Source organism: Lagopus leucura, unplaced genomic scaffold (assembly GCF_019238085.1).
Source record: "Lagopus leucura isolate 7727_CA_CO unplaced genomic scaffold, USGS_WTPT01 Super-Scaffold_100001, whole genome shotgun sequence".
NCBI lineage: Eukaryota > Metazoa > Chordata > Aves > Galliformes > Phasianidae > Lagopus > Lagopus leucura.
In genome coordinates this window covers 80,652,140-80,677,473 of record NW_024962262.1, presented here as the reverse complement: position 1 = coordinate 80,677,473, position 25,334 = coordinate 80,652,140, and the positions used below count along the sequence as shown (strand labels likewise).

Sequence of the window (25,334 nt, the reverse complement as noted above, 5' to 3'; positions counted from 1 at the left end):
TTCTAACTACAATAATTATTTGAAGTTCTACCATGGATGCTGACTGATTTTCAGTTTGTGAGAGCTGGATTCAGCTAGTCTGGGAAGGTGGTGAAGACTGATTCCCAGTGTTTTGCTTTAGCCTTTCTCTAAAAAGTAAATACTTTTTATAAGATTTCTTCTAAAACATATATATGTTCAGGAAAGAGACTTTCTGAGTCTTGAGGTGTGAATGGCTGGAAATTGCAAATGTTAAGGAACTCAGAGTTGAGAGTAATTAGGAGTTGAAGTTTTGATGGGAGTAAAATAAACTATTTTCCCTACTGCCCTTGAAGACCAAAGTAAACTTGAATTTGTTTAGGAGAGCTGACTGGGGTTTTGCGTGGGCTCCTTTTACTCATGTGTAAGCTCAATTATCTTTTTTTTTTTTTTTTTTTTTTTTTTTTGTAAAAGACAAAAAAGACCATTTAATATGAGAATTAATTGCCCAAGGTGTACAAACTTAAACAAAGTGAAGGCTCTCCCCCTTTGGTGTGCGTAGAGCTTATACAGAGATGTTTCTGATGTTTGTAGGAAGCATGCCCATCAGTAACGGTGGTTCTGTTGTTATTTGACTGTTACCTAATTCTTTTATCTGCTTATGTTTTTAGCATCAGCAGACATTTTTGAATCAGCTGAGGGAGATCACTGGTATCAATGACATCCAGGTACTACAGCAGGCACTGAAGGTAAGATAGTTGTAGGGAAGTTCCCTACATGTAGCTGAATGCTTAAAACTTATCATTAGCTGATGGTGAAAGCCAGAAAACGGCATGCTTTCTTCTATCTTTCCTTCCTTTCTTTCATCCCATTTGAATTATTTTTAGATATATTTTAGGGGGATAAAAAAATTGATGGCTAATTCACTTCAGAAGCAGGCCTGATCTGTTTTGGTACTGAGATTTAAAAAAAAAAAAAAAAAAAAAAAAAATTAATCTGGTGATCAAACATGAAAAGACAGGAATGGTATGACTTGCCCAGAAGCTAACCTTTGGCTCAGGTGTTTTGAGTACTTTGATGCTAGTACAGCTGCCTGACACCTGATGAGTTAAAATCTTGTTTTCTTATCAAGGTGTAGATAATTTTTTCTAGCATGGACAGATCCTGCTTAGTGTGCAGAACAAAGAACTCTTCCTGAACTTGTCACCTTTTGCTAATTTGGCATTGTTTCCATGCTTTCGCAATCATCACACATTCCTTCACATAACAAGATGTTGCAAGAATGGCAGATTTCTGTGTTCTCTTTCCCCAAGTATATACAAAGAAACTTCCACTGCCTCTTCTAAGCAGAGCTTTTTAGCCATTTATAAATGGTTAATTACATTTAGTTTATTTAAAGTATGGGTATAGTTGTTGCTTCTGATTCAGCTTAAATAATGTACACAACTGCCTTTCAGAATCTAGTATTTCTGGACTTAAAAATGAAATAGTATATTTTTGGAAGTGTATGGTTAACTGCTGTCCAAGTCTGATTGTGGTCATTGTGCAAGTCAGTGGGTTGACCTATGCTACAATATCCTTGTTTTCATACAATGCTTTATATTTATTTTGGTTAGAAAAAGTGAAATATGTAAAACATGCAAGCATGGAAAATTTGCTTTTTAACAAATATTTCACCTAAAAATGTGGTATTTCATTGATCTGAAACAAACAAAAAAAAAGTAGAGAAATTCTCACTTTTTTTTTTTTTTTTTAATATATGTGGTTAAAGGATAGCAATGGTAATTTGGAGTTGGCTGTGGCTTTCCTCACTGCAAAGAATGCCAAGGTACCCCAGCAAGAGGAGGCAAGCTACTATCAGACAGCACTTCCTGGAAATGACAGATATATCAGTGTGGGCAGCCAGGCAGATACAAGTAAGTATTTTTTTCTTTTCATAAGTTTAGTATAAAGGCAAGGAAGCTAAAAACTTGCCTGTGAGATGACTGATAAGTCTTACTTAACAACTCTGAGACTGTTACGTATATTTTCATTCCTTATTTCAACATCTTGGTTACCTTTTTCTTTTTATTTCTTTTTTTTTTTTTTTTTTTTAGCTGATAAGTTAGTCAGAGGGTGGATACCTGGGTTTTCAATCTTTTTTTTTTTTTTTTTTCCCTTATTATAGGGTTTATTTGTGGGATATGTAGTACATAATTAAAGTCAAAAAGCAAGTAGTCTGACAGTTAAAAGAAAAAAATTGTTTAGAAGAGCCTGTGATGCGTTTCCTAATATGCTTGAGTAGCTTTGCCCTAGCAGGGGTGACTTTGCTAAAGAGACCAGTGTAAGTTTAGATTTTAAGTTTAGATTTGCATTTAGATTTCCATTTTGCAGTGAAAGACTAGGTATTCAGTATGTGAAATTAATATTAAAAACGTTTCTTTTTAAGCAGTTTAACATCACTGATATGTAAGGTCTGCAGAACTGTTGTTTTGAGTTTTGTAGATTCAATGTCTTTGCTTATGTAGGTACATAGTTAATTTCTTGGAGAAAAACTAAGGATTTTAAAGTAACTGTACATTTCATACAATGGTGATGAGAAAACTACTGATAGGAGAAGCTTTGTGTTGTTGTGGTCCTGCATATTAAGTTTGTTCTGCAACTAAGCATAGGAAATAACAAAAGCAAATTTGAACTTTTGCAGAAGGATTGTAAAAGCCAAGTTTCTTGATGCTGTATTTCCTTCCCAAAATTCTAAACCTTGCCATACAATATTTTTATATACAATACAATGTGTATTAATCCTTTGATTATGTGGGTAGTACATCTATGTAGCTTTTATGAAATTAGCAGAATATTTAGCTTCAGGCACAGCAGGACTTTGTTCCTTTATTTCACTATTAATGGGTTGGCTCTGGTTGTAGTATTTTTTTTTTTTTTTTTTTAAAGTTTATTTGGAACTCATTGCTCATGGTACAATTGTCTTATAGTCCTTGACACCTTGGAAGAAACTCCTTTTTTAAGATGTTATTCTTGCAAACCAGAGTTGAGTTTATTCTCAATATCTCAGTTGCGAAAACTGTTTCAATTGTTGCTATTGCTAGCATCTCTGTATAAAATCCCCTCACTTTTAAAAAGAAAACACACATTAAATCCCATATCTGCTTAATTTGTTATGTCTGAAAACCAGTTGAGTAAGCAGAGACTGTTTTCTATGGACTTAGCACTGTTGACGTGGTCTCCAGTAATGAAGATGTACTGTGGCAGTGCAATAGTAAACTGGAATCTCTTGCAGTCTGCATTTGATTAGATTTAATGTTAATCCCGCTAGTCAAAATGTTTAGCTTTGGCATCACTTGATGTGTTATTCAATCTTATTAAAGGTATGAAGTGGTAGGGTATATAAGACAAGGAAAAGTTGGTCTTGCAGAGTCAACATTAACCACGATTGATGGTCAAATTGGTAAGAATTAGCCTTCAGTTGCAGATTCCAAACTGGATTTCAGGATATTCTGTTTTCTAGAGGGCTGAAAGCAGACCTGAATTCTCTACTATTAAATATTACTGCAGACCAGTAGTCAAGGCATCTTGGCCAATTCTTCTTCACTTTGGGGGGGCCTGGAAGCAAGAACTGATCATCTAGAACAGAGCCAAAGTCTAAACCAATCTGATTATATAGCTCCTCTCTATCTGTAAAACAGTTCTAGTGAAAGCTTCTTGTAGAAACTTGCATTTTTCTCCTTATGTTTTACTTGCCTGCAGTTATTTTTGATTATGAATTTCAAAAATGTAGCATGTTTAAGATGGACAAGTTTTAGGGCACTACATTGGTTGGTGGTGCCAAGTTAGGGAGTATGGTGAAAGGCTGTGGATAGAGATGAGAGCAGAAGGCTGGATATGAATGGGAAAACATTCAGTAATGATGGCTTCAGCCATCGACACTCCCCTCTAAAAAGAATGTTATTACCACATCTCAGAAACTATGTGAACTTGCTGACAGTATCTTGCCTTTTAAATTTGACTCCCTTTTACTATCTCACATAAGTATAATTGCATGAGGATAATTATAACTCACTCTTATCATTCCTTACTGCTTAACTGCACGTATGTATTTGGCACTTAGGAAGTTATGAGTCACCTAGGTTTGCAGTCCCACCAAGTTAGATCATTCAAACTGAGGCAGTAACAGATAAATATCAGAGCTCTTTTTTTTTTTTTTTTTTTTTTTTTTTTTTAAACCACAAAAAAGCCCTCCAGCCACTAATGGAAATTTCTGAACATATGCATTGCATAAAAAGCACATCTGAAATATTCAGTGGGCTTGACTGATGTTTCTTTGTAATGGTTACTTAGTTAAAACTGTATATAACAGGAAATCATATTTTAACAATCAGCCTGGATTGTGCTGCATTGGCTCTTTCAAAAACTAATGGTGGTCGCTCAGCTGAGCACTTAGGTTGCATTCAATATGGTAGGAGGTATAAAGAAAACTGTCATTAGCTTATGTAGCATTTCAGCAGTTATGAAACGTGCGGAAAACAGTTTGCATAAGTATTCAGTCTCTTTAAAATCCAAGGGTGGCTTGCACAGTCATTGTTATTCAGGATACTTGCCTTTTTGCCTGTTCAAAACAGTATGTGCAAGCACCTGCAAGTGCAGCTTTTTCACGTCAAGTGATGCGTGCTTCATCTGATCCCCTTGCAGAGGTGGTATTACTCGGCAATCTGTTAGAGAGCAGAAAGTGCTTAAATTGCAGCATACGTGGGAAGAACTTTTAATCTACAATCACTTTAATGTTCTCCTTTATTGTGTACAGCCTAGGCACCCTACTTAAAACAAAAGAAGTAGTAAAGTAGTACTTTCCAATATTTTCTCCTCATTGATATCTCTAGAAATTATTTGCATTAATTCAGAGAAATTTCATCTGTGGCTGCACATCAGAACTATTGCATTGCCAAGCATATATCAATTTTCCTTCTCATTGTTTGAGAAACTTGCAGAACCTAGGGTTAAAGGAAGCAGCAGAATAAAAAGAAGGCGTAAGTATTGTCTTTGCATAAAGCAAGGCCAGGACAAATTCTCTTCCACTCTTCTTTCAAAAATTTAGGAGTTCTTTGTTGAAAAAAATGAATAACCTGCTCTATAGCCAAGGCAAAAAACTTGAAGCCTTTTTGTAAGGACATTGTACAATTGTGAAATGCCACACACACCAATTCTAGGGAATTGTAGAATTCGTTGATTCTGGGGACCTGTTTTTTTTATCTTCACGTTCCTTGTGGTGGTTTCAGAAAGTCATTCACTCAGCTGATGTTTATATAACCTGTTTCTTAATAGCTCTTGTGTTGTAGAGACTCTGAAAAGTTCAGAGCAGCACGTTCTGGTGTTTCACAGACCTTTTTGACTTCTAATATCTTACCTGAATTCCTCTTTTTTTTCTTCAGATTTAGCACTTTTGCTCGTTGTGGTATCTCCTGTGGAGATCAGAGTACAGTTCATCACTTTTGTCTTAGCTCAAATGTTTCATGGCTCAAGATGATAAATCTTGGTGTCCTGATTTTCCTTATATTAAGATGAAGAGCCCAAGTTTTCCAAACCATTGCCCACGTTCTTTACCTAGTGCCATTTTTTTTTTTTTTTTCTTCTCTTATAGATCCTCTCTAATTGTTCTTAAAATGCTGCGCTCAGAACAAAAACCAAGATTGTAGCTGAGTTCTTATAAAAAATGGAATAATTTATCTAAATGTCTATATAAGTATTCTGTTATATCTCAGTGCAACACTTTGTATTTTCAATGCTGTGATTATGTGAATTGCAAGGTGAAAGTGAATCAGCTGTAGCTCCTAAGTTCTTCTTGACGTGAGTCCTAGTCAATCCCCATTCTGCAGCTATGTGTTTTACTGTTTCTGTGAGCAGAATTTTACACTATTTTATTCTGTCACCATAGCCAACTTGGATATCACTGTGTCTTCATGGCACTTCCATCTATTTCAGGGATTATTTGTGTCATGTCCTATTCAGGTTCCTGGTAATGTCTCCAGCATGGTGTGGCAGGATACCCTGCTTCAGAATGTCAGGAGCCTTTTCAGGCTCTCTTTTCATTTTACTGATTCACTCGTTCCTTTGCTCTGTGGCTATATCTCTCCTTCCCATTTCTGCTGGTGTGAGAATCATCAGTTCACTGTGCTATCATCCTGACAGTAAGGATGGAAGGAGCATCTGAGATGAAGAAATTGCTGTGAGACAGCAGTGGTTCGTGTTTGCTAGTTATTTTGTAGATAGACAGTTTTTGTCAGAGCTGTTTGGGTTGGCTAAGCGTGTGCCAGGGTGCTGTGTGTTCTTGCCCCATCCAGTTTTAACAGAAATTGGCCTGTACAAACAATTAAATTTCTTTAGTCTTCTCTTAGGAACCCATGCCTATCATGATGCCCAATGTTGCGTAATAGACTGTAGAATGTATCTTGCTTAGCTCTGGAAGTGTAAGTAATCTCTCTTTCTTTCTTTTTCTTCTTATAACGTTAGTGAGTTCAAATTGCAGTCTTGCAGGATTTTTTACTTGGCACCTGCCTCTTGAACCCATCAGGCCTGCCCTTTCATTTTCCTCTCCCTGTGCTTGCAGTTGCATCACTGTCGTTGTCTATTGCTTGTCCTTGTGTTTAATTGCTACTCCAAACCTGTCCCTCATACTGAGTTTCCCAGCCTACTTAAATTCAAAGTTTTTATTCTCAGCCTCCTCCTGGTGCAAGTAATAAGCCGATAAGACAGTAATTATTTTAATGACCTAGGCAATTACCAAGTAAGAAGCATTTATTTAAATTATGGAAAAACTTCCCAAGTAAGCAGAATGACAGGGTTTTATCAAAAAGATTGATATATGTGTATATGTATCTGTGCATTTACTATATATGTATTTTTGTCACAAATCTCAACGTTCAACTCAGCATTGCTTTATATAATTACAAGCTGGCTTTATGGACCAGAAGTATGCATCATTATGTAACACTTTTGTCGAACAAAAATACCTCACTTAATAGAACAGCTTATTAATTCTACATGCCAATTTGGTTTGAATAAACACCATAAATATGCTAAGCTAAACTGTTTTGATGTGCAGTTTTTCCTTTCATACAGGTCCTTTTTTTTTTGAGAAGCAAACTTTCTTTGTTTGCTTTGTAGTCATGGCTTAATTAAGAACATGTTTGCATTTTCAAAGGTGGTGATTTACAGTAAGAAGTACCTTTATGAGTGTGAGATGCTGAGAACTGAGGTGTTCTTTGGCCTAATGAGAGGGGTAAACAAAATCAAGTTTGAAAGCTCAGTGACTGAATTTGGCTTTCTTGTTCTTTTTCTTTATACCTTCATAAAAGCTGTCCTTCAGACAAAATGATTATACAGGTTTAACTGCTGAAAACTGGACACGTTTTCACTAAATAAAATCTGTAAGAGTTCCCAAAACATAAAGTTGCTAAAACAAATCAACAGCAACAACAAGCCTATGTGAATTTCAAGTATTACAAGTACACGCATATAGTCTATAATTTGCTGATAAGGATGCAAACCATGCTATTATGTAAACTGATTTTTTTTAAAGTTAATAATTTTTTTTAAAGAGGAGTTTAGTTTCAGATTGTTCCCCTTCTATTATGGCTTCTGTTGAGATCTCTTATTTACAGTTTAAGATTCAAGTCATACCTGAGCTGTTGTGGCTTAATGAGTTACTGTGTCAGCTGAGATGCTGAAAAAGATCTTGAATGTGCTCCAAGAACAGCACACAAGTTGAAATATGTTAGCCTAAATATCCATTTATTTTACATTTGCTACAAGCTAAGAGCTTACATGCAGTAGGCTACCAAGGATCATCTGACACTGAGCTTATTTTTGTGTCTTAGCAGTAGGGAAATTCTGTATGACATGCAACAATTGCACTGATCACAGTAGTATCTGGCAGCAGATCTTTGCCATATTGTCTTTTTTTAAAATGCAGATCACGAACACTTTGTACACAAGACTAACATTTCTGGAGGGAATCCTCCTCCAATCCCTGCATGCCAAAGAAAACTGTTCTGTTGATTAACTTTCTGAAAGAAAGTGGAAGTCAGGGATTTGGGGCCTTAATATTTAAAAGATATAATCACTTTAATATGAATGCAAAAATGTCTTTAACATATAAGATTGTGGTATAAGTTAAAGAAGAGTGAGGAGCTGGAGAGGTTGCAAAGAAATTGGAGAAGTAATGGAAGCTGGAGTTGATTTTGACCTTGCTAGGTTTTCCTGTGTTGATCTTTATAACAGTGGGAGCTTTTGCAAAATATTCAGCTGTGTTATGAGTGTTATGTGTTATGGAAAATACTGTCCATCTTCTTTATTGTTGTATAAAAGTTTCATCAGTCTTACTTTAGAAAAGATTAGCTAATGGATTCTTCTTCTTCATAAGCCCTGCTTCACCACACAGCATGTGTGGCTTATTTCATGTTCAGTTGTGACCACTATTGTAACTCTTAGAAAAACAGGTATTCTCCAGTGGAATTCTCCAGTTCATGTGGAACTACCTGTGAATGTGTAGAATGTAAGCAATGCATTTTAGAGCGTAATAGGTAGCATGTGTAATCACAAGACACTATCATTGCTCTTGTCCTTTCTATACTTGCTTCTGCTCATAGGTTGTAGAACGTAAGAATGCTTGTATATGACCCAGGTTGAGGTACTATTTTAGTCTGGATTGCTTTGTTCTCACCATGACAGCTCACATATCAAAACTCCTGTGGGTCTGACTTCTCTTGATGATTCCTGTAGTGTTTAAGAAGGAGAAGTTCAGACATCTAAGTTACAGTATCCTTTTAACATGCCAGAATGTTTGAGCTGACTGTTTAAGCATAAGAATGAAATTATAAACTGTGGTCTTAGTGTTTTTTCATACTTTCAGATTATGACAGGTTCATGGTTTAATTTGTAGGTAAGAGGGCTTCCTCTGAAAGCTCCCTAAATGAAACTGATATTCAGTCATCATTGTTTGGGGGAAGAAAGGCCTAAGTTGAAACTAGTTTTAAAGATGCTGCTGTTAACAGAAAAGTTGATTTTCCAACCTCTCTGCAGTTTCAGCTTTCAGTGAGGACAAGCCATCCCGTTTTTCTGTTAATGCGTAATTACAATTTTTGTGTCATGAGTTCAGTGTGAGAAACGTCAGAGAAAATTAAGCCTGGGGAAACAGTGCAAGCTGTCTATTCAGCAGGCTGATCCATCCAGGAAAAAAAATAATCTTTGGGAATTGATTGATCTCTTCATGACTAGCCATCAACTTTGAATAGGTTTCTCTTCCTCGTGTAGTCTTTCAACTTTTAACACAGAAACCCAAGGCTAGAGAGCAATATCTTTTGTGGCTATTTAGATAAACTTTGGCCTTTGAGTAGGGAAGATAACAGTAGGGTGCCAACTCCCTGTGTACCTCTGTCTGCCACCACACCTGAAAGTCACTTTCATTTTCCCCTCTCTTTCTGTCTGGTTGACTTGCAAAAAGCAGTTTTTGGCCCTTGAAATCAGGGTAACTAATGACCTTGGTTTTTTTTTCTGAAGGCCTCCTACAGCTGACAGGCAATCCTCTTGGCCCTGACTGTGCTGAGAAATGCCCAGTTGGGGAGTGCCTGGTTTAGAGCTGTAATCTGGGCAGTAACGCTCGTTTTTATTCCAGAGGGGAAAACAAGCTTTTACCACATTCAGGAAATGTGCAGAAGGAGTAAGGATCTGATTGTTTAGTTAATCTGAACTGGAGAGGAGGTAAGAATAGGGTTGTTTTCAGTTTATTCCCTGGTTAGTAACCCATCGGGCATTCTGCACTTGTTCAAGTATAGATCCTTTCTTTGATTTCTCTGTTTACTCTCTTAATTTTCTCCTCTGAGAAGGATACTTCTGACAGAAAGAAATTAGATTTAAATAAATTTAGAAAATGAATACATGGGCAGAATGGACAGGAGTTTTTTTTAAGAAAGGAACTCTCCCACATGCAGTGAAACTGTGTAGAAGTCCCCATGTATGGAAACACTTGTAGAATTTGGGCTTCTTCCTGTGTTTTGAGGAAGCTAGACACACATTCCTTTTTGAGAAGGAAACAGCTCAGGTATCGTTTTTAAAGAGAAGGTGGTTTTCACCATATGTGACCTGGAAGAAACTGATCATGGTAGCTGAAGTAGTACACTTAAGTGCATTTCTTTGAAAGGGCTTTCAGAAGCAACAGGTATTTAAGTTTCACAAAACAGTGAGATAAATTTAAAGTCATTAGGAGGAAGAATGACTGTTGACTGTCATGTCCTCCTAAGAGCAAACTCCTGAGGTTTTCTTTGGTTTTGAGGTGATTGGCATGGTTAGTTGTTGGAAGAGAGCAGACCACAGGAGGGGTGGACTCAAATATAGCTCAGCAGTCCTTGGGGGTTCTGTCTCCTCTACAGTAAGACTTGCCTTTCATTCTGTTTCACGTTTAATTTTGAGAAAGATAGTTTTGCTTTTCAGATGTGATTGATCTCACTGGAGATGATAAAGATGATCTTCAGAGGGCAATTGCCTTGAGTTTGGAGGAATCAAACAGGGCATTCAGGGAGACTGGAATAACAGATGAGGAACAAGCCATTAGCAGGTAAACAAACAACTTATGTAAAGCAGAAATTAAATTAAAGAGTTGGAGATTGGCCTGTGTTGCTTTTTTATTTCTTTTTAATTTAACAAAGAATAACTTGTTTGTTTTCACTTGTGCTACTTATATGCCTGGCTTCAGGATGTTGCTTTAATATATTTTATGTTCTAAACTGGAAAATAGTCTATTATGTGTGGGCTAGGAGTTAATAGTATGTTTATCATGTTGATGTATTTGTTTAAATTTTGAGGAAGTGAATGGAGATTGAGGGTATGTGGTCATATTTAAGTAGGACTTAAAAAGTTTCTCTTTTGTATCAGGTAACAAGCAATGAAAAACAGACAAAATAAAAACATTTCTAAAAAGCTAATAAATACTCTACCCTGTTTGTTACACTGCTCATTTTATAGTAACGTTTTCTTACCTCTGGTATGGCTGTGGTTTTGGGAGTGGGGGTTGTAATGCTATGGCTTGAGTACACTAAGAACAGCTGCTATATTTTTAGCCAATGTAGTATGATACTAACTTCTTTAACAAGTGGGATTTATTAGATTTACGTGAAGTTAATGTCTTGTTTTAAAGTTTTATGAACTTAACTTTTGCAGCTTTGGAACGATGAGAGTCCGCAAGTTAACCTTGAGTAAATTTTGCAATGTCTTTGTATAGTGTGTATTTATATATAAATAGAGATATAATTATGAAATATTTGATACTTGGACTAAGACCCGAGTGTAAGGTTGTGTGTGAAGGGTTTTGTTTTTTTTTTTTTTCATGGCCTTGTTCTCTGGAAAAATGGCAATGATTTGATCCTAGGGTTGGAAGATTAAGTACTGCTTGCTTGTTTAAAAAAAAATGAATAAATTACATGGGGCAAATTTACCACAGTAATTCTTTTCCTCAGTAGACTGTATTAGGCAGACAGAATCGTTAGCCATATTCTCAGATTGGACTTAAATGGATAGAGTTATTCAGAGTCATTTTCATTTTCCTTTTTGAAAAAATAATGCACTAATTTTGAGAATAAGCATTCCAACAAAGTGTGCCCTGATATTTGAGACAAAAAGCATACAGTTATTTGAATTTAGTGTTAGATATTTTTGAAAAGTGAGATGAGAGAGATTTATATTCTCATTAATAATTGGAATAAGTTTTAAAGAGTAGTTTTTTTCTAAGACTTCAAGATATACATGTGCTCAAGATAATGGAAAACGTTCTTTCCGGTTTTGAGCCAGAAGTGCAGCTCTTATATGTTCCGTTTTGAAGGACAGAATTGTCATAATTAAAGAGTTATGATTTAGCCAGACGCTCAGAAATATGGATCTATTTGGAAGAAATATGGAAATATGGAAGTCTTTCTCTTTTTTGTTTTTTTTTTAACCTCTGCTCTGCTTCTGCTGTGTTTGCTTCTTGTGTGCCTAGAAGATCTAGTTGTTTTTTTTTTCGTGTAGCCACTGTTATTCATTTCTCAGACTAAAAATTCCTTTTTAGTCTTACCTGCTTACCCCAGAACTAATTATTCAACTTAAATTTCAGTGTGCTTTTTCTGGTTGTAGAAGATTGTGAAGTAGCATGACTTCTTTTTCCATGCATAATGTACAAAAGCATGTAGACACTTTTCAGTTATATAGAGAGAAAAATGTTGGTCTTTTATTTTGATGAAACTGTTAGAAAGGTATATTTGGTGGCAAAATTGCAAACAGCAGTGTGTGCCAGTTTAAGAGCTTGTTTCTACCAAGGGGGGTTATGGAATACCGCTTGTAACACATCTTCTGTTCTTGCTGTAGTATTCTTTGGAGCATTTGTTGTACCAATCCAGCTCCAAAGCCATACAAGAATATTCAGGAACAGATTCAAAGCATGTCATGTCTTGAGAAAAGGGATGAGGCTTGGTTTCTGAATGGAGACATAGAGGAGTGAGAATGTGGGATTTTGGCAGCATTGAGGTACTAGATCAATTCAGTTACGTGTCAGGGTAAACCCTGTGTTGAAGGCAAATTATTTCAAAATTATACAAAAACAAGAAACAAATTTTTGCTCTGAACCATTCAGTCAGTTTCATTAAGGGTAGAAGTTGAGACTGTTTAAAAAAATAATAATAATAAAAAGATTTCCTAGTTAACACCCCACAGAAGAATGTTGGCACTGGAATAGAAAGCACAGTATCTGTGCAGGACTTTTAAAAACAATAAGTAGAACAGCATGATTGTAAACAAGTCAAACTGCAGCCATTTGTTGTTGTTGTTGTTTTCCTTTTAGTTAAATAGAAACAGAAATCAAATAGGATCTCAGTAATACTTTAATAATGTAGGATGTGTGCATATATAAATAATTCAGTTTTGGAAGAATTTCTTTCAAAAGGTATTCACTCTGGTTTGGGAATCTGACTTAACGCTGATTTTGTTAAAGTTTCTGAGGGAGCCCTAATGGAATTTCTTGAATTGTGTAATTAATGTTGTAATTCCTCTATGTAATTGCCTTGTGTTGCTTAATGAAGACAGATCTGATTACTATGTAGGTGTTAAGAGGAGTGCAGCTGAAATGTTCAGCTTTTGAACGCTCGGACATCTTGTACATGATGTGTTTAGGCCTATTTACTGTTCTCCTTTCAATCTCCAAGGGAACTTTGAATTTTCAGTGTATTTACACATATGAAAAAATATTTCCTATTTGTATAATTTTTCATGGATTGAAGGAGTTTGAGGCTGGACAGATGGGGCTTTAACTGGGGAAGTCAGTCAGGTGATTGAAAGGAGAAATTAGCTGACATGTGCATTGTGCTTAGAGTAGCAGCCTTGTAAAAATGAAAGCCTATGAGGGCATAATGGTGCATGCATCCCTGAGCATTTTATTATTATTTTTGTTTAACATGATCATGAAAACTGATGGGGACTCTGCACTGTGCGTTGTCTGTATGGATAGAAGGTAGAACTGGTGAGGAATGTAGGGTAGAGGTTAAGTTCATAAGAGAGTTACAATGTTTTTGCTGAGTAGCCTGCTAGTAAACTTCTGTTCAGCATGCTTAGTGAGTTTCCTCAATGTAGTTTGGCCTGAACTTTTATCCTCTGGACACATTTTGGCCTTGGTTTTCTGCGTTATCTAGCTAGCCCCATGCAAATGACTCTGGAAAGCAGCTTAGCTATACCTAGCTTGTTACTGAGAGAAATAAAACACTTCTTTCAAGTCTCATGCAAAGCCTGGCATTAACTAACCCCCATCTGAAAGTTACCGTCTGAACGTGATTCCAAAACTTGGCCCCATGAAGTTAGAGACATACCATTTGTTGCACATAGTTGATGGCTCTGCTGCTGGTGACAGCTGCTGTGGTCTTTTATGGTCGTAGAGAGGGTATTTCAGCTGTTTGATGAATTGCTAAATCCTCGTGCTGGCTTTCTGTAAAGTTACTCATCCTGTTGAAGAGCAAAGCATGAATAAGGTGTTTTGTCAAGGTAGAATCTCAAATCAGGACTTCATTGTTTCGGTTTTAGTGAATGTTATTGTAAAGCAGAAGAGACATATTTGCTATAATGGGAAGTGCATTTATTTATGTAGCTTTTGAGCTGGTCACCTGATTCCATTTGAATATGCTCATTTTTATTTCAGTTTTATCATAGTTATCATTGTGACCCCCCAAAAATTTGACATTATAGAATGTACAGCAATTGCGTTTTTCGTTGAAGACAAATAACGTTTTAGGTAAACATGAGGAAAAATGGGAAATTCTGAGAATCAACTATGTTATTAAAATGTGAAATAAGATTTGAGGGGGATCTAGAGCTGAGGAAATCGCTCAATTGCTATAATAATAAGTAGTATTAAAATGTACAAGAAGTTACTGCTAGGATCATTTATCAATTGAATTGCCTAGTCTTTGTGCTCTGTAAGCAGTTTGAAAATATGTATGTACGTTCAGAACTTCAATCTAGAAATATTAGTGAAGTCAGAGGGAAAAGATGACTCTGCATGCAGGTGATATGGAAAGTATTTTGATCCTATTGATAAATTATTCTGAATTTGTTTCAGTCTGTCTGTCATGTAGGCAGTTTTTAAGATCCCTTCAGTTTAGTTTAAACTGAAGAATTTGGATATTCTTACTGAAAGAGAAATTATTTTAAATACATTAGTCTTTTGATTTGATTTTAATATCCTCATCGAACAACTTTTACTCTCAAATCAGAGAGATGCTGGCTGTCTGACACTTTTTGAATGGAGGATGTTTTTTTTGCCATGTTTTGTCAAGTTTTGTCCCTTCATGCTTCATCATTCTAGTATATCTTGCAAGATATCTTTTGCTGCTTTCACAAGAACGTTGCTTTAAACAGCAACAACAAAATGTTACAGTTAGGAAACTGATGGCTGTGTAGTGTGAGCTTTTTCCTGCTTTTTTGTGTTTTCTATTATTGAATATTATTATTTAATATCTGTTTTTTAGTAAGATGTTCAAGTTGTTGTCCTTTGGGAACTTCATTCAGAACCTAGTCTAAACCTGTCCTTTCTTTGAGATTTAGTGAGCCCAGAACCAAAGAGGGCAACCCTTCAGGCTGCACAGACTTATGTACGTGTTTGTCATACAGCTCCTGTAATGCTGTGCTTGCCAGACTTAGTAGTTCCTTAGCAGCTCAGTCTTTTGTGTAATAGTTGGACTTGATGGTTAGGGATAGTAGCAGTGTCAATGCCTCCCGCCAGGGAACTTTGCTTAAGATTTTGAGACACTCTTTTAAGAACTGAGTGTGTCTATTTCTGTCTTTCAATTTAGAATGCATAGTTACTACAAATTACCTGTAAGGTACCTGTCTAAGGATATATGCTGATATGAAAATGCTTTATTAAGTGAAGCCTGAGTTTGGGACCATATCAGATCTTGTCGTGTGAAATAAGGGCATTCTTAATGTTAATGTGGCTTATAAATTAATTATTTACATGGAAAGCAATTAATGCTATGGCATAAAACTGGAAATATGGAAATAGGTTGTCCATTTTTGAAATTTATGTAGGTAGTTTTTGTTTCCTGTCAGTAAAATAAATATTGATGACTTTGTGCTCTACGTACCAGTGAAAGCATTTATAGTTGAAAGTGCAACAGTAATAGTACTGCCTGGAAGTTTTTCTTGACCATCATATTGAATCAGATTCTTAAATAATTAATGACTTACAAATATGGCTTATTGTATTGATAGTTCTTGTAGTAGGCTCGCTCACTCACTCACTGCAATTACTTTTCCAGAACATGACAGAATTACTGTAATATATCTAACTGTAAAATACTGTTGTTTTTGAAGTCATAAGATTGTGTGTAAATCCACTTTGAAACCAAGTTCAGCACAATCAGTTATCAAATGATACAATTAAGATGGCTGTGTTAGTAAATGAAAGTGTTTTACTACATCTTTTTTTGCTTTGGTTCACTTTTTTTTTTTTTTTTTTTTCCTTCCTTCTGTTCCGAAAGAGTTTTAGAAGCCAGTATTGCAGAAAATAAAGCAAGTTTAAAGAGGACGCATCCAGAAATATGGAGTGACTCTCCAAACCCTTATGATCGGAAGCGACAAGACAACTGTCCAGTGGGATTGAAGAACGTGGGAAATACGTGCTGGTTTAGTGCTGTCATTCAGGTAAGCACCATCTTTGATCAGCTCCTCATTGTATTTAACATGATGTGAGTTATCTTAAGGGAATAACTAAAGATATCTATTTTCCTAGGAAGTTTAGGGCATTGTATGAGAGATTCTTGAGTACTACTTTATTTACTGCGCATCTTAACATGCTGAAGTTTATAAAGTACTACAGCATAACCAAGTAAAGCTTCAAATTGTGAGATTTTAATGATTTTTTTTATTAAAAAGTTGTTGAAGACAAGGAGTTGAGTCTTTGAAGATGTTGAGTGCCTGCAGCTCATGCTGACATCAGTGACAACTGTGAATGCCAGAAAGCATGCAAATTGGATTAGGGATGAGGAACAGACTTTTTATATTAAAAGCAACATATGCAAGGGATAGGAAGGTGGTGGCTGAGTAGGACAGGGAAATGAAGTGCGCTCAGTCATGGAGTGCTTACTAGCATAGCTATGTGGAGGTATAGCAGAGTAGGGCAGAAGAAATAACTGGTAGAGAATGAAACTTGAGAAATGGGAAAGGGAAAGGTGTGATATGGATGCCTCTGCATCTGTTTTGAGATTTATTGCTTAATAGTCAGTACATGTGCTCTTTAGTCTGTTTCTTTGTGTATGTATAGCTGGTTGCTGACTTGGAATAATTGTTTAGCTGAACTACCTATGTAGCTATCACCTACCTTGTTATCAGTTAAGTAGAAAATACTTCATTTTTTAAAAAGATAGAATAGGTGAGTATAGACACTGCAACTTGTCTTGTGGAATATAATGTTCTAGTATCGTGTGATGCTTTTTTAAATCCATATATTATTTTGTAGATGCTTTCCAAATCATCCAAAACCACAAATATCTGTGGCTAAATCTGGAATTCAATATGTTTTTTAATTTTTTATTTATTTACAAGAAGCAAATTCAGCATATATTTTTCTTGTTGTGATTTGTCAGAGGAGTCAAATGAAGTGCGTAATACCCATTTTTTAACAGATTACTAACCTGATGAAGGACATCCAGTGACTGAATTGTTTCTGTAACAAGAGGTGTTCCACTTCTGGCCAAACCTGTTTACATCAGTGTTCTGCCTGACACAAATGCATGCTCACAGAGAAATATAAACAGAATAATTTACTATTCTGTTCAAAAATCAAATCAGAACCTTCAGCTACTTTAATCTTGGGAGGTTGTTTCTTGATCCTTTGCAGTTTTAGTTGATAATACCCCTGGATTTCTCTTTTGTGCACTTGTCTCCTTTAAGCATTGCAGTCTTTTTTCAGTCCGTGTCCTTTCTGTAGGAATTCTGTAGTTGTGCTTTGTACTACCTGAAGAACTGCCTCTTTTGTTTACAGACCTGGCTCTCTCTAGCTTTTTCTGGTGACCTTCATGTTGGCCGGTAGACAAGACAAAAGTTGACTGCTGTTACATTTCTGAAGGCTTCTGTCTTGTTTCTCTTTGAACAAGTTGTCTTTTTTTTCCAAGGTGACTATTGAGTAATTGTCTATATAAAACCTGTTGTAAGCTCTATCAGCCTTCTTGTCCTTCTCCAGGTGTTCTCTAGCTCTAGTAGCTGTTTTGCTGAGGGTCCAGAAAAGTTTTCCAACAGCTCTGTGGGGGATATGATTTTATTGAATAGCGCAATGCATGCAGGCTCTTCAGGATGGGCAATCAGGGATGACAAGACATGGTGTTGCTTTTCTTGGGAAAAAGCAGTTCAAATGTGTTTATATTGGACAAGATAAACTTGTTAAGATGAGTTTGTTGGTCAAGGAGAGGATCATAACAAACTAAAGAGGATGCCATCTTCACAGAGCACCTGATCTGGTTGAGAATATGGACAAAACCTTACTTACAGGCAGTGAAGATCTGGAAATAAAGATGGGCTACTGAAGAGTTTGGAAACATTGCCCAAGCATGAGAAGGTGTCTTTGGGAAAGTGAAAACTCAGAATTAATGCTGTCAAAGGATATCTGTGATAAAAAGAGCTTCTTCTTTTTTCTTGTACTAGTAATAAAAAGCTGACCCAGGAGAACTTTGGTCTATTCCTCAATATGTAAGTTGACTTAGAGATAGCAGGCACGTATAAGGTTGAGATATTCTGTGTCTGCTCTGCTTCTCTTCACCAACAAGGTCTCTCAGCTTCCTGTGTCTAGCTGTGGCTGATGAACTATGAACAGTGGATGAGAACTGAGTCAGAGGTTACATGAAGCTAGCTGGGCCCATGTAAGTCCATTGGACCCACTGAGCTCTGCCCAGTGGAGCTAAGAGAAGAGTGCAAAGTCTTAGGAAGGCTGCTGTCATTGAGAGTATGAGAATTTTCCAGTAACTGGAGAAAGGCAAAATTCTCAACCTTGGAGTGTTGGCATGGTTGGCCTTTGCTGATCAGTGAAAAATTGGAGTTAGGCTTTTCACAGCAGTGCATGTTGGGAGGACCTCATGAAGTTCAAGAAGGCCGAGTGCAAATTCCTGCGCTTGAGTGGAGGCAGTCCCTAACATTAACAGTTTCAGTGATGACTGGATTGAGAATGGTCCTCTAGAGAAGAAGTTGGGGTTACTGGTGAATGAAATATTTGACATAAGCCTGCAGCCAGAAAGCCAATTGCATCCTGGATTGCATCAAAGAAATCGTGGGCAGCAGGTCAAAGGATGTGATTCTCCCCTTCTTTTGAGATAGGCTGCCAGTGTTGGAGTTCTTTATCTTGAAGAGGAAGAGGCTCCAGGGAGACCTTGTAGTGACCTTCCAGTGTGTAAAAGGGTCCTATGAGAGAGGTGAAGAAGGACTCTTTACCAGGATGTGTAGTTATAGGACAAGGAGTAGTGGTTTTAAACTTAAAGTGAGTAGATTTAGATTATAGAAACTCTTTATTGTGAGAGTGGTGAGACACTGAAATGGATAATTGAATAACAGTTAGCTTGGAGCCTGTAATTTTCTATAACTTTCAGAATTGTTTTCCACCATGTACCTCACTGTACAGTTACGTGTTGAATTTTGATATCTTATTGTCTAGTTACTCAGTCCCATACGATCCTTCTGTCAGTTCATAGAATCACTTATGTTTGAAAAGACTTAAGATCAAGTCCAGCTGTTAACCTTGTGCTTCATCTAAACCTTGTCTCTAAGTGCCACATTTATACATACTTCCAAAGATGGTGACTCAACTATGTAGGTTGCTCTGAAAGCAGTGTCTCTTATTTCCATGGGAACTACAGCAGAGAGCAAAAATGCTATTTGACAGAAGAAATTCTCAGCTACAAAACACTATTTTATTTTATTTTTTTTAACATAGTCACCATTACTAGCTGTGCATTTTTGTCAGTGATGAGCAGGAGCTGGCATGCTATGCTCATAAAAATCTGCATGGCTGTATGTAATGTGGCTTTTCTTTCAAGTCATTGTTGCTCCACTGAAATGCGTCACCCGCTGCCTGTGCTCACATCCACTTCATAAATGTTTGGCAAGCGTTGATGAATGTCAATTGCTGTGATTCTTTCTGCGTGGAGGAATCCACCTTTGTTTCAGCAGCCTATTCCAATGCTTCACAACCCTTCCACTGAAGACTTTTTTCCCTAATATCCAGTCTAACCTCTCCTGATGCAACTTGAGCTAATTTCATTTTATCCCGTTGCTTGGTGCATTTGTGAAGAGACTAGCCCCCACCTTGTTGCAGCCTCTTTTGAGATAGTTACAGAGAGCAGTAACATCTCCCCTCAGCCTCTCTTTCTCGAGGCTAAACAACCCTAGATCTCTCACCTGCTCCTCATCAGACTTTTTCTCTAGATTATTTACCAACTTCATTGCCTTTCTTTGGACATGTTCCAGCACCTCAATGTTTCTCTTACAGTGAGGGTCCCAAAACTGAAAAGATTTGAGAGGTAGCCTCTCAAGTATAGGGAGACTGTCCCTTCCCCAGTTCTGCTGATGCTATTTCTGTATTTGTTCTCCCTTCCATCTCCCTTACCACCTAAGGGAATTTTTTGCTGTTCTTAGGCCTCTAAGTGTCTAATAAATTATCATGTTTGAATTTTCTGTTTTCCTGGGATCTTTTGAAACTTTACTCCTCTCAGTTCCTTTCCCTATTCCCTCTCATTCATAGGTCTTTTTTTCAGTAGCAGAAATGTCTTGGTGCTACTAGAGGAGCATTTTATTTCAGTAAAGGTCTTCGCAGAGCTAATACGATTTGGCATTTTACCTTCTCTGTTGTGTAATCAGATTTTACATTCCATAACACTTCAGAATCTCAAGACTACTGTTTTTTTTGGTGAATTTCTATTTTCATAAAATGTTTTTTTTTCTTAATAGGAGACTCAGATTTTTAAAGAAATATTTTAAAGGAAATTTGAATTTTAATTAATCAACCACTGAGATAAGGACAAGGAGATAGGGAAAATAAAAGCTCTAGACCTATGATCTCATGTTATTTATACCTGACATGGAACTTTGAAAATTGGTTATAAAGAGACTAGCTAGTTCCTGTGGTCATTATCCACATTATATGAATTGGGAATTATACTGGTTTGGCCCTAATTAGGTCCATAGAATGTAATTCAAGTAAACCATTAAAAGATTTAAAACTTCAATTGGTTGAAAATTTAGATTATTAATATTGTCTGTCAGCAAGAAGGACTTGTGTTTCAAACAGCCACCCCAGGAAATTTAATGCATGTTAATTTAGAGCATTAGCTAATACCATATTTATTTATCCACAGGGACAAATTGACTCCTTAGGTTGCATTGACTGTGTAGAAGTATTTTCAAGCTTTCTTTAGGAGTCTTTTGAAACTTGACACATCACAAAGGTCAACAATATCTAAAGGTTAACTACTGTCAATCACAATGACATATTGTGTAATACAATCTAAAACTAAATTGCGAAGAAAAAGGATCCTTCTATTTCAGACCTGCTTGTTTAAAAAGGAATATGCTTTTGACATGTTGACAGTTTCCTTATGCAATGTATATTGTTTTTACAGCCACCAATTAGATAATTTAGTCAAATGCAGTTATCAGTGGCTTGTAGTATTTGCGTTAATAGCATGAAATACCTTAAAGTACATTTGCAGTGAGTGACAGCCAACACTAACAAGTTTTAAACATTTCTAGAAATACTGACTTTTATTTATGTGTTAAAGAAATATGTGTACATGGAAGTCATTTTCTTTCTGAAGGAAGAGGGAAGTCTCTCCAAAACCAAAACTTTATTTTCAACAGCTACTTTCAGTATCACTAGAATCAATGCTAATATTTTTCTTGAGTGTCTGTTCTGCTGTTGAAAACTTAATAATAACTTGAATTTAGAGAATTGTGTTCAGAAAAATATATCAAAGCAAAACTGTGTTAAAGCATGTTCAATTCTTTCTTATCTGCCAGTAAACTAATCAAGTCCCTAAACAATTTCCTCCGTGCTTTTGGCTTACAATGAACATAAATTTTTGAAGAATTAACCTGTACATACTTGATACAGTTTGGGTAGATTAATGTTTATTGAGCCTGTCCAATTGTCTGTTTTTTGTTTTTTTTTTTACTTGTCATGCTAAGCATGAATGAATTGCTTGCAGGACTTAAGATGTAGAAGTAGTAGAACTCATAGGACGCATGCTCTGCTGAGACTGTTGTCTGCAGGCTTGCTTCTTGTGCACATTGTTGCCAAGATTGTGTCTTTTAAGACACTGAATAAGAGTAACTTAATATTTCTGAGTTTGAAGCAGGATTTCTGTCATGTGCTAGATGTGTTTACCCCTTGAGAAAGGTGTCACAGGAGACGTATCAAGTAGCTGACTGTTGAGTGAATGCCATGCAGTCATGCCCTAATACAAAGTTCTGATGGAAGGAAGAAAGGGTGTGTATGGAATCACATGAAAATTGTACTGTAAATGCTGTTCTATTTCTGCCACCCTTTGTCCCATATTTAAAGTAGTAAGTGCAGTGTTTATTTGGGACTTCCAACTTCCTGATTGCTTATTTGGATCGTAGTTTCCCACGTTAGCGAATGAGTTATCTCAATACGACAAGTGGGATTTGGTGTCTGCATGCCCTTTTCTATGGGAGCCTTTCAGAGTCTAGTTAGTCTTTAAAAAAAAAAAAAGCTAAGATATTTTTTCCTCCCTTAAACTGCATAGCAAGTATTAAGCTACAGTCTTTAAAAGCATAGTTCTCCCTGGCTGCCCTTTAACTATTATTTTCAGACTTCTTAACAGTACTTCAGGTGTTCCACTCTTGTTTTCTGTTTAGGAGAAACCTTTCTTCTTTCCTAATGTCAGTGTATTTGGAGCTCGGCTCTCTTTGCATCCTAAGAACTTAGTTCTGGGAAGAAAAAAGTCTTCTCAGTCTTCACTGTGAATCAAGTAAATGTTTTCTTTGTGGTTGGTGGCTCAGCTACCATTCTTAGTATGTTTGAAGCAGTTTCCTATGTGAATCTAATTTTTGAATTGTTTTGTTTTTCCTATTGGTCACATTGAATTTAGGAGATTGTGATGGATGACAGAATGGCCAGGGTTGGAAAGGACCTCAAGGATCACGAATCTCCAACCCCCTGCCACAGGCAGGGTCACCACCCTCCACATTTAATACTAGACCAGGCTGCCCAGGGCCCCATCCAGTCTGGCCTTGAACACTTCCATGGATGGGGCATCCACAGCCTCTCTGGGCAGCCTGTTCCAGCACCTCACCACTCTCTCTGTAAAGAACTTCCTCCGACATCCAACCTCAATCTTCCCTCCCACAACTTAAAACCATTTCCACTTGACCTGCAGTTATCTACCATTCCAAAGAGTTGATCCCCCTCCTGTTTGTAGGCTCCCTTTAGATACTGAAAGGCTGCAATGAGGTCACCCCGCAGCCTTCTTTTCTCCAGGCTGAACAAGCCCAGCTCCCTCAGCCTGTCCTCGTAGGGAAGGTACTCCTGTCCCCTGATCATCTTTGTGGCTCTCCTCTGGACCCTCTCCAACAGCTCCCTGTCTTTCTTGTACTGGGGGCTCCAGACCTGGATACAATACTCCAGATGGAGCCTCACAAGAGCAGAGTAGAGAGGGACAATCACCTCCCTGTCCCTGCTGGCCACCCCTCTTCTGATGGAGGATGATACCAAAAAGCATATTATTATGTAAAAGAATTGCTTATATACTCATTGTAGAAAGCTCTTGGTTCCCTGGGCATGTAATGGAGGACTGAGTCCTGAAGAGCTTTCAGTCTGCAATCTCTGAGTTGCAGTTGTCATTAACATAACATTTTCTTTCCTCTGTTTTGTCTGCGAAACAGCTGAGGTGAAAGTGGGTGGAGAATGTGGTTTAAACTGTTCTGTAGTTTTACAGACAGAGGAATAAGGATTTGGGAGTCTAGCTTCTCTCTTTCCTTCCACTACTGCTACTGTTACACTGCTGAGTAAAAATCTACCTGTTTCTTTCAAGTTCAGATATCCCGTGTCCCTTTCATATGGGATGTTCCTTTTCTTTTTGTTTTTATGTGTGGCCCCAGTTTTCTCTTGTTAATGCTGTGATTTTTCAGACTTCTTTATATTTAGTATATAATGTGAAATCTGTTTTGTGAAGTATTGGAAAGCCTTACTGGATGATGGCTTTAACTTTGATTAATAGCAGGATTAATGAAAATGAGGCATATGGAATAGAAGTGCTGTGAGCCTTTGTGCGGTTTCTAGGTTCAGTAGGATATAAAGGCTTGAAATTGCTTAGGTGTATTGTTTACTTTAAGCAAGAACTTCAAAACTGTAACCATATTAGGAAAAGTTGGCTGTTACTTTATGTCCTAACAGAGTATTTTTTCTTGCTTTGAACATGTAACAGAGGAGTGGTTGAATGGCATTTCTTATTATGTGCCAAGACACAAGTATAAGATGAGTTATTCTGGAAGCATCTCAGATCATGCTTATCTGTCTTTTGAATTACAGTTGTGTTCTGAATTTGTTGCTTTAAATGAGTAAACTCATTTAAACTCATAAATTCTCTAATTGCAGGCCAGTAATGCTATGGTGAGCTGTTGATTTAAAATGTTGATTTAACCCAAGTGTGCAAAAGTTCTTAGGTTGGTCTGACTTTCTAGATCAAAATGTACAAAAGCTGTTTTCCCTCTTCTTCCATGTTACAGCAAAGCCTTTTAGAAAACAAAACATGACAGCTTAAAGCTGGTTTTCAGCAGTTTGGAATGCTGAACATTTATGAATAAATACGCTTTTTGTGGTACCTTCCAAAGCTTTTAAGATCCGTGATTGAGTGTCTCTGTGACTTGAAAATTCTGAGTTTTCTCCTGACTCCAGTGTGCAAGTGGAGTTGTTCTGCACAAATTCAACTGCAAGATTTCCTTCTTCTTCCTTACATGCAATTTATAAAGAATGTGTGGATTTCCAGGAAAGCTTTTGATTGTGCAAATTATCAATGCGCAGGAAAAAAAAAAAAGCAACATGGAGATTATGCTCAGGGTGATTTCCTCATTTTGGAAGGTCTTTTTCTTTAAAAGGTAGAAGACAGTACACAGAGCTACTAAGTGCTTAGGAGGAAAATATACTTAAAATTCTCTTTCATTTTTAACGTTATTTTCTACGTCATAAGTAAAATAGATATAATTTTATATCCAAATAAATATAGTAGTCAGTTTCATTTTTGTGTAAGCATTATTCTCCATACATATTCTGATTCATGTTGTATTGTGTTTGCTAAATGTTTTACTGGTATGTGATGTGTATATCAGCTTAAATACAGGACAGATGACCTGCCATTAGTCACTATTCCAATAAACAGGATTTATCACCATGAATAAGACATGAACAAATGGAGTAACGAGCTGCTCCAGTGTAAGTTAAAGGGATGTGCTGGGTGGGTAGGAGCACAGTGCATAAACAGAACGGTTCAGTGGCAACGAACAATCCTGTTCATGGAATTCTGTTGTCAAAAGAATAGATTTAAGAATATGAACTAAAAAGTAAAGTATATCATTGAATGGAAAAGGTGAGGAAGGCCTTAAAGGTAAGAGAGAAACAGTGCTGCTGAATTAGTGGTGTAGAGTCAGAAAGACTTGAGGCTTGGAAATAAGTACATTTATAGCCAGTGAAGTTGCTTGTGTTTTTGCAGTATGGTACTAACGTGCACTCTTCAGTCTGTAGGAGTGCTAAATCACTAATAAGCATAAGCGCAATAGCATTTTATTTCTGAACCCTTAACACTTCAAATATCAGTAAC

The 25,334-nt window shown here is 36.8% G+C and overlaps 1 protein-coding gene across 3 annotated transcripts in view; it reads left to right on the top strand.

The window, feature by feature from the left end:
- Positions 1-25,334, top strand: part of USP25 (ubiquitin specific peptidase 25) — a 90,019-nt gene that overhangs the window by 18,092 nt on the left and 46,593 nt on the right. For all 3 annotated transcript variants that reach the window (XM_042866611.1, XM_042866610.1, XM_042866612.1), the window contains exons 2-5: positions 630-707; positions 1,730-1,874; positions 10,435-10,558; positions 15,999-16,161. In XM_042866611.1, coding sequence (XP_042722545.1) covers positions 630-707; positions 1,730-1,874; positions 10,435-10,558; positions 15,999-16,161 — 510 coding nt within the window. The remainder of the gene's footprint in view (positions 1-629; positions 708-1,729; positions 1,875-10,434; positions 10,559-15,998; positions 16,162-25,334) is intronic.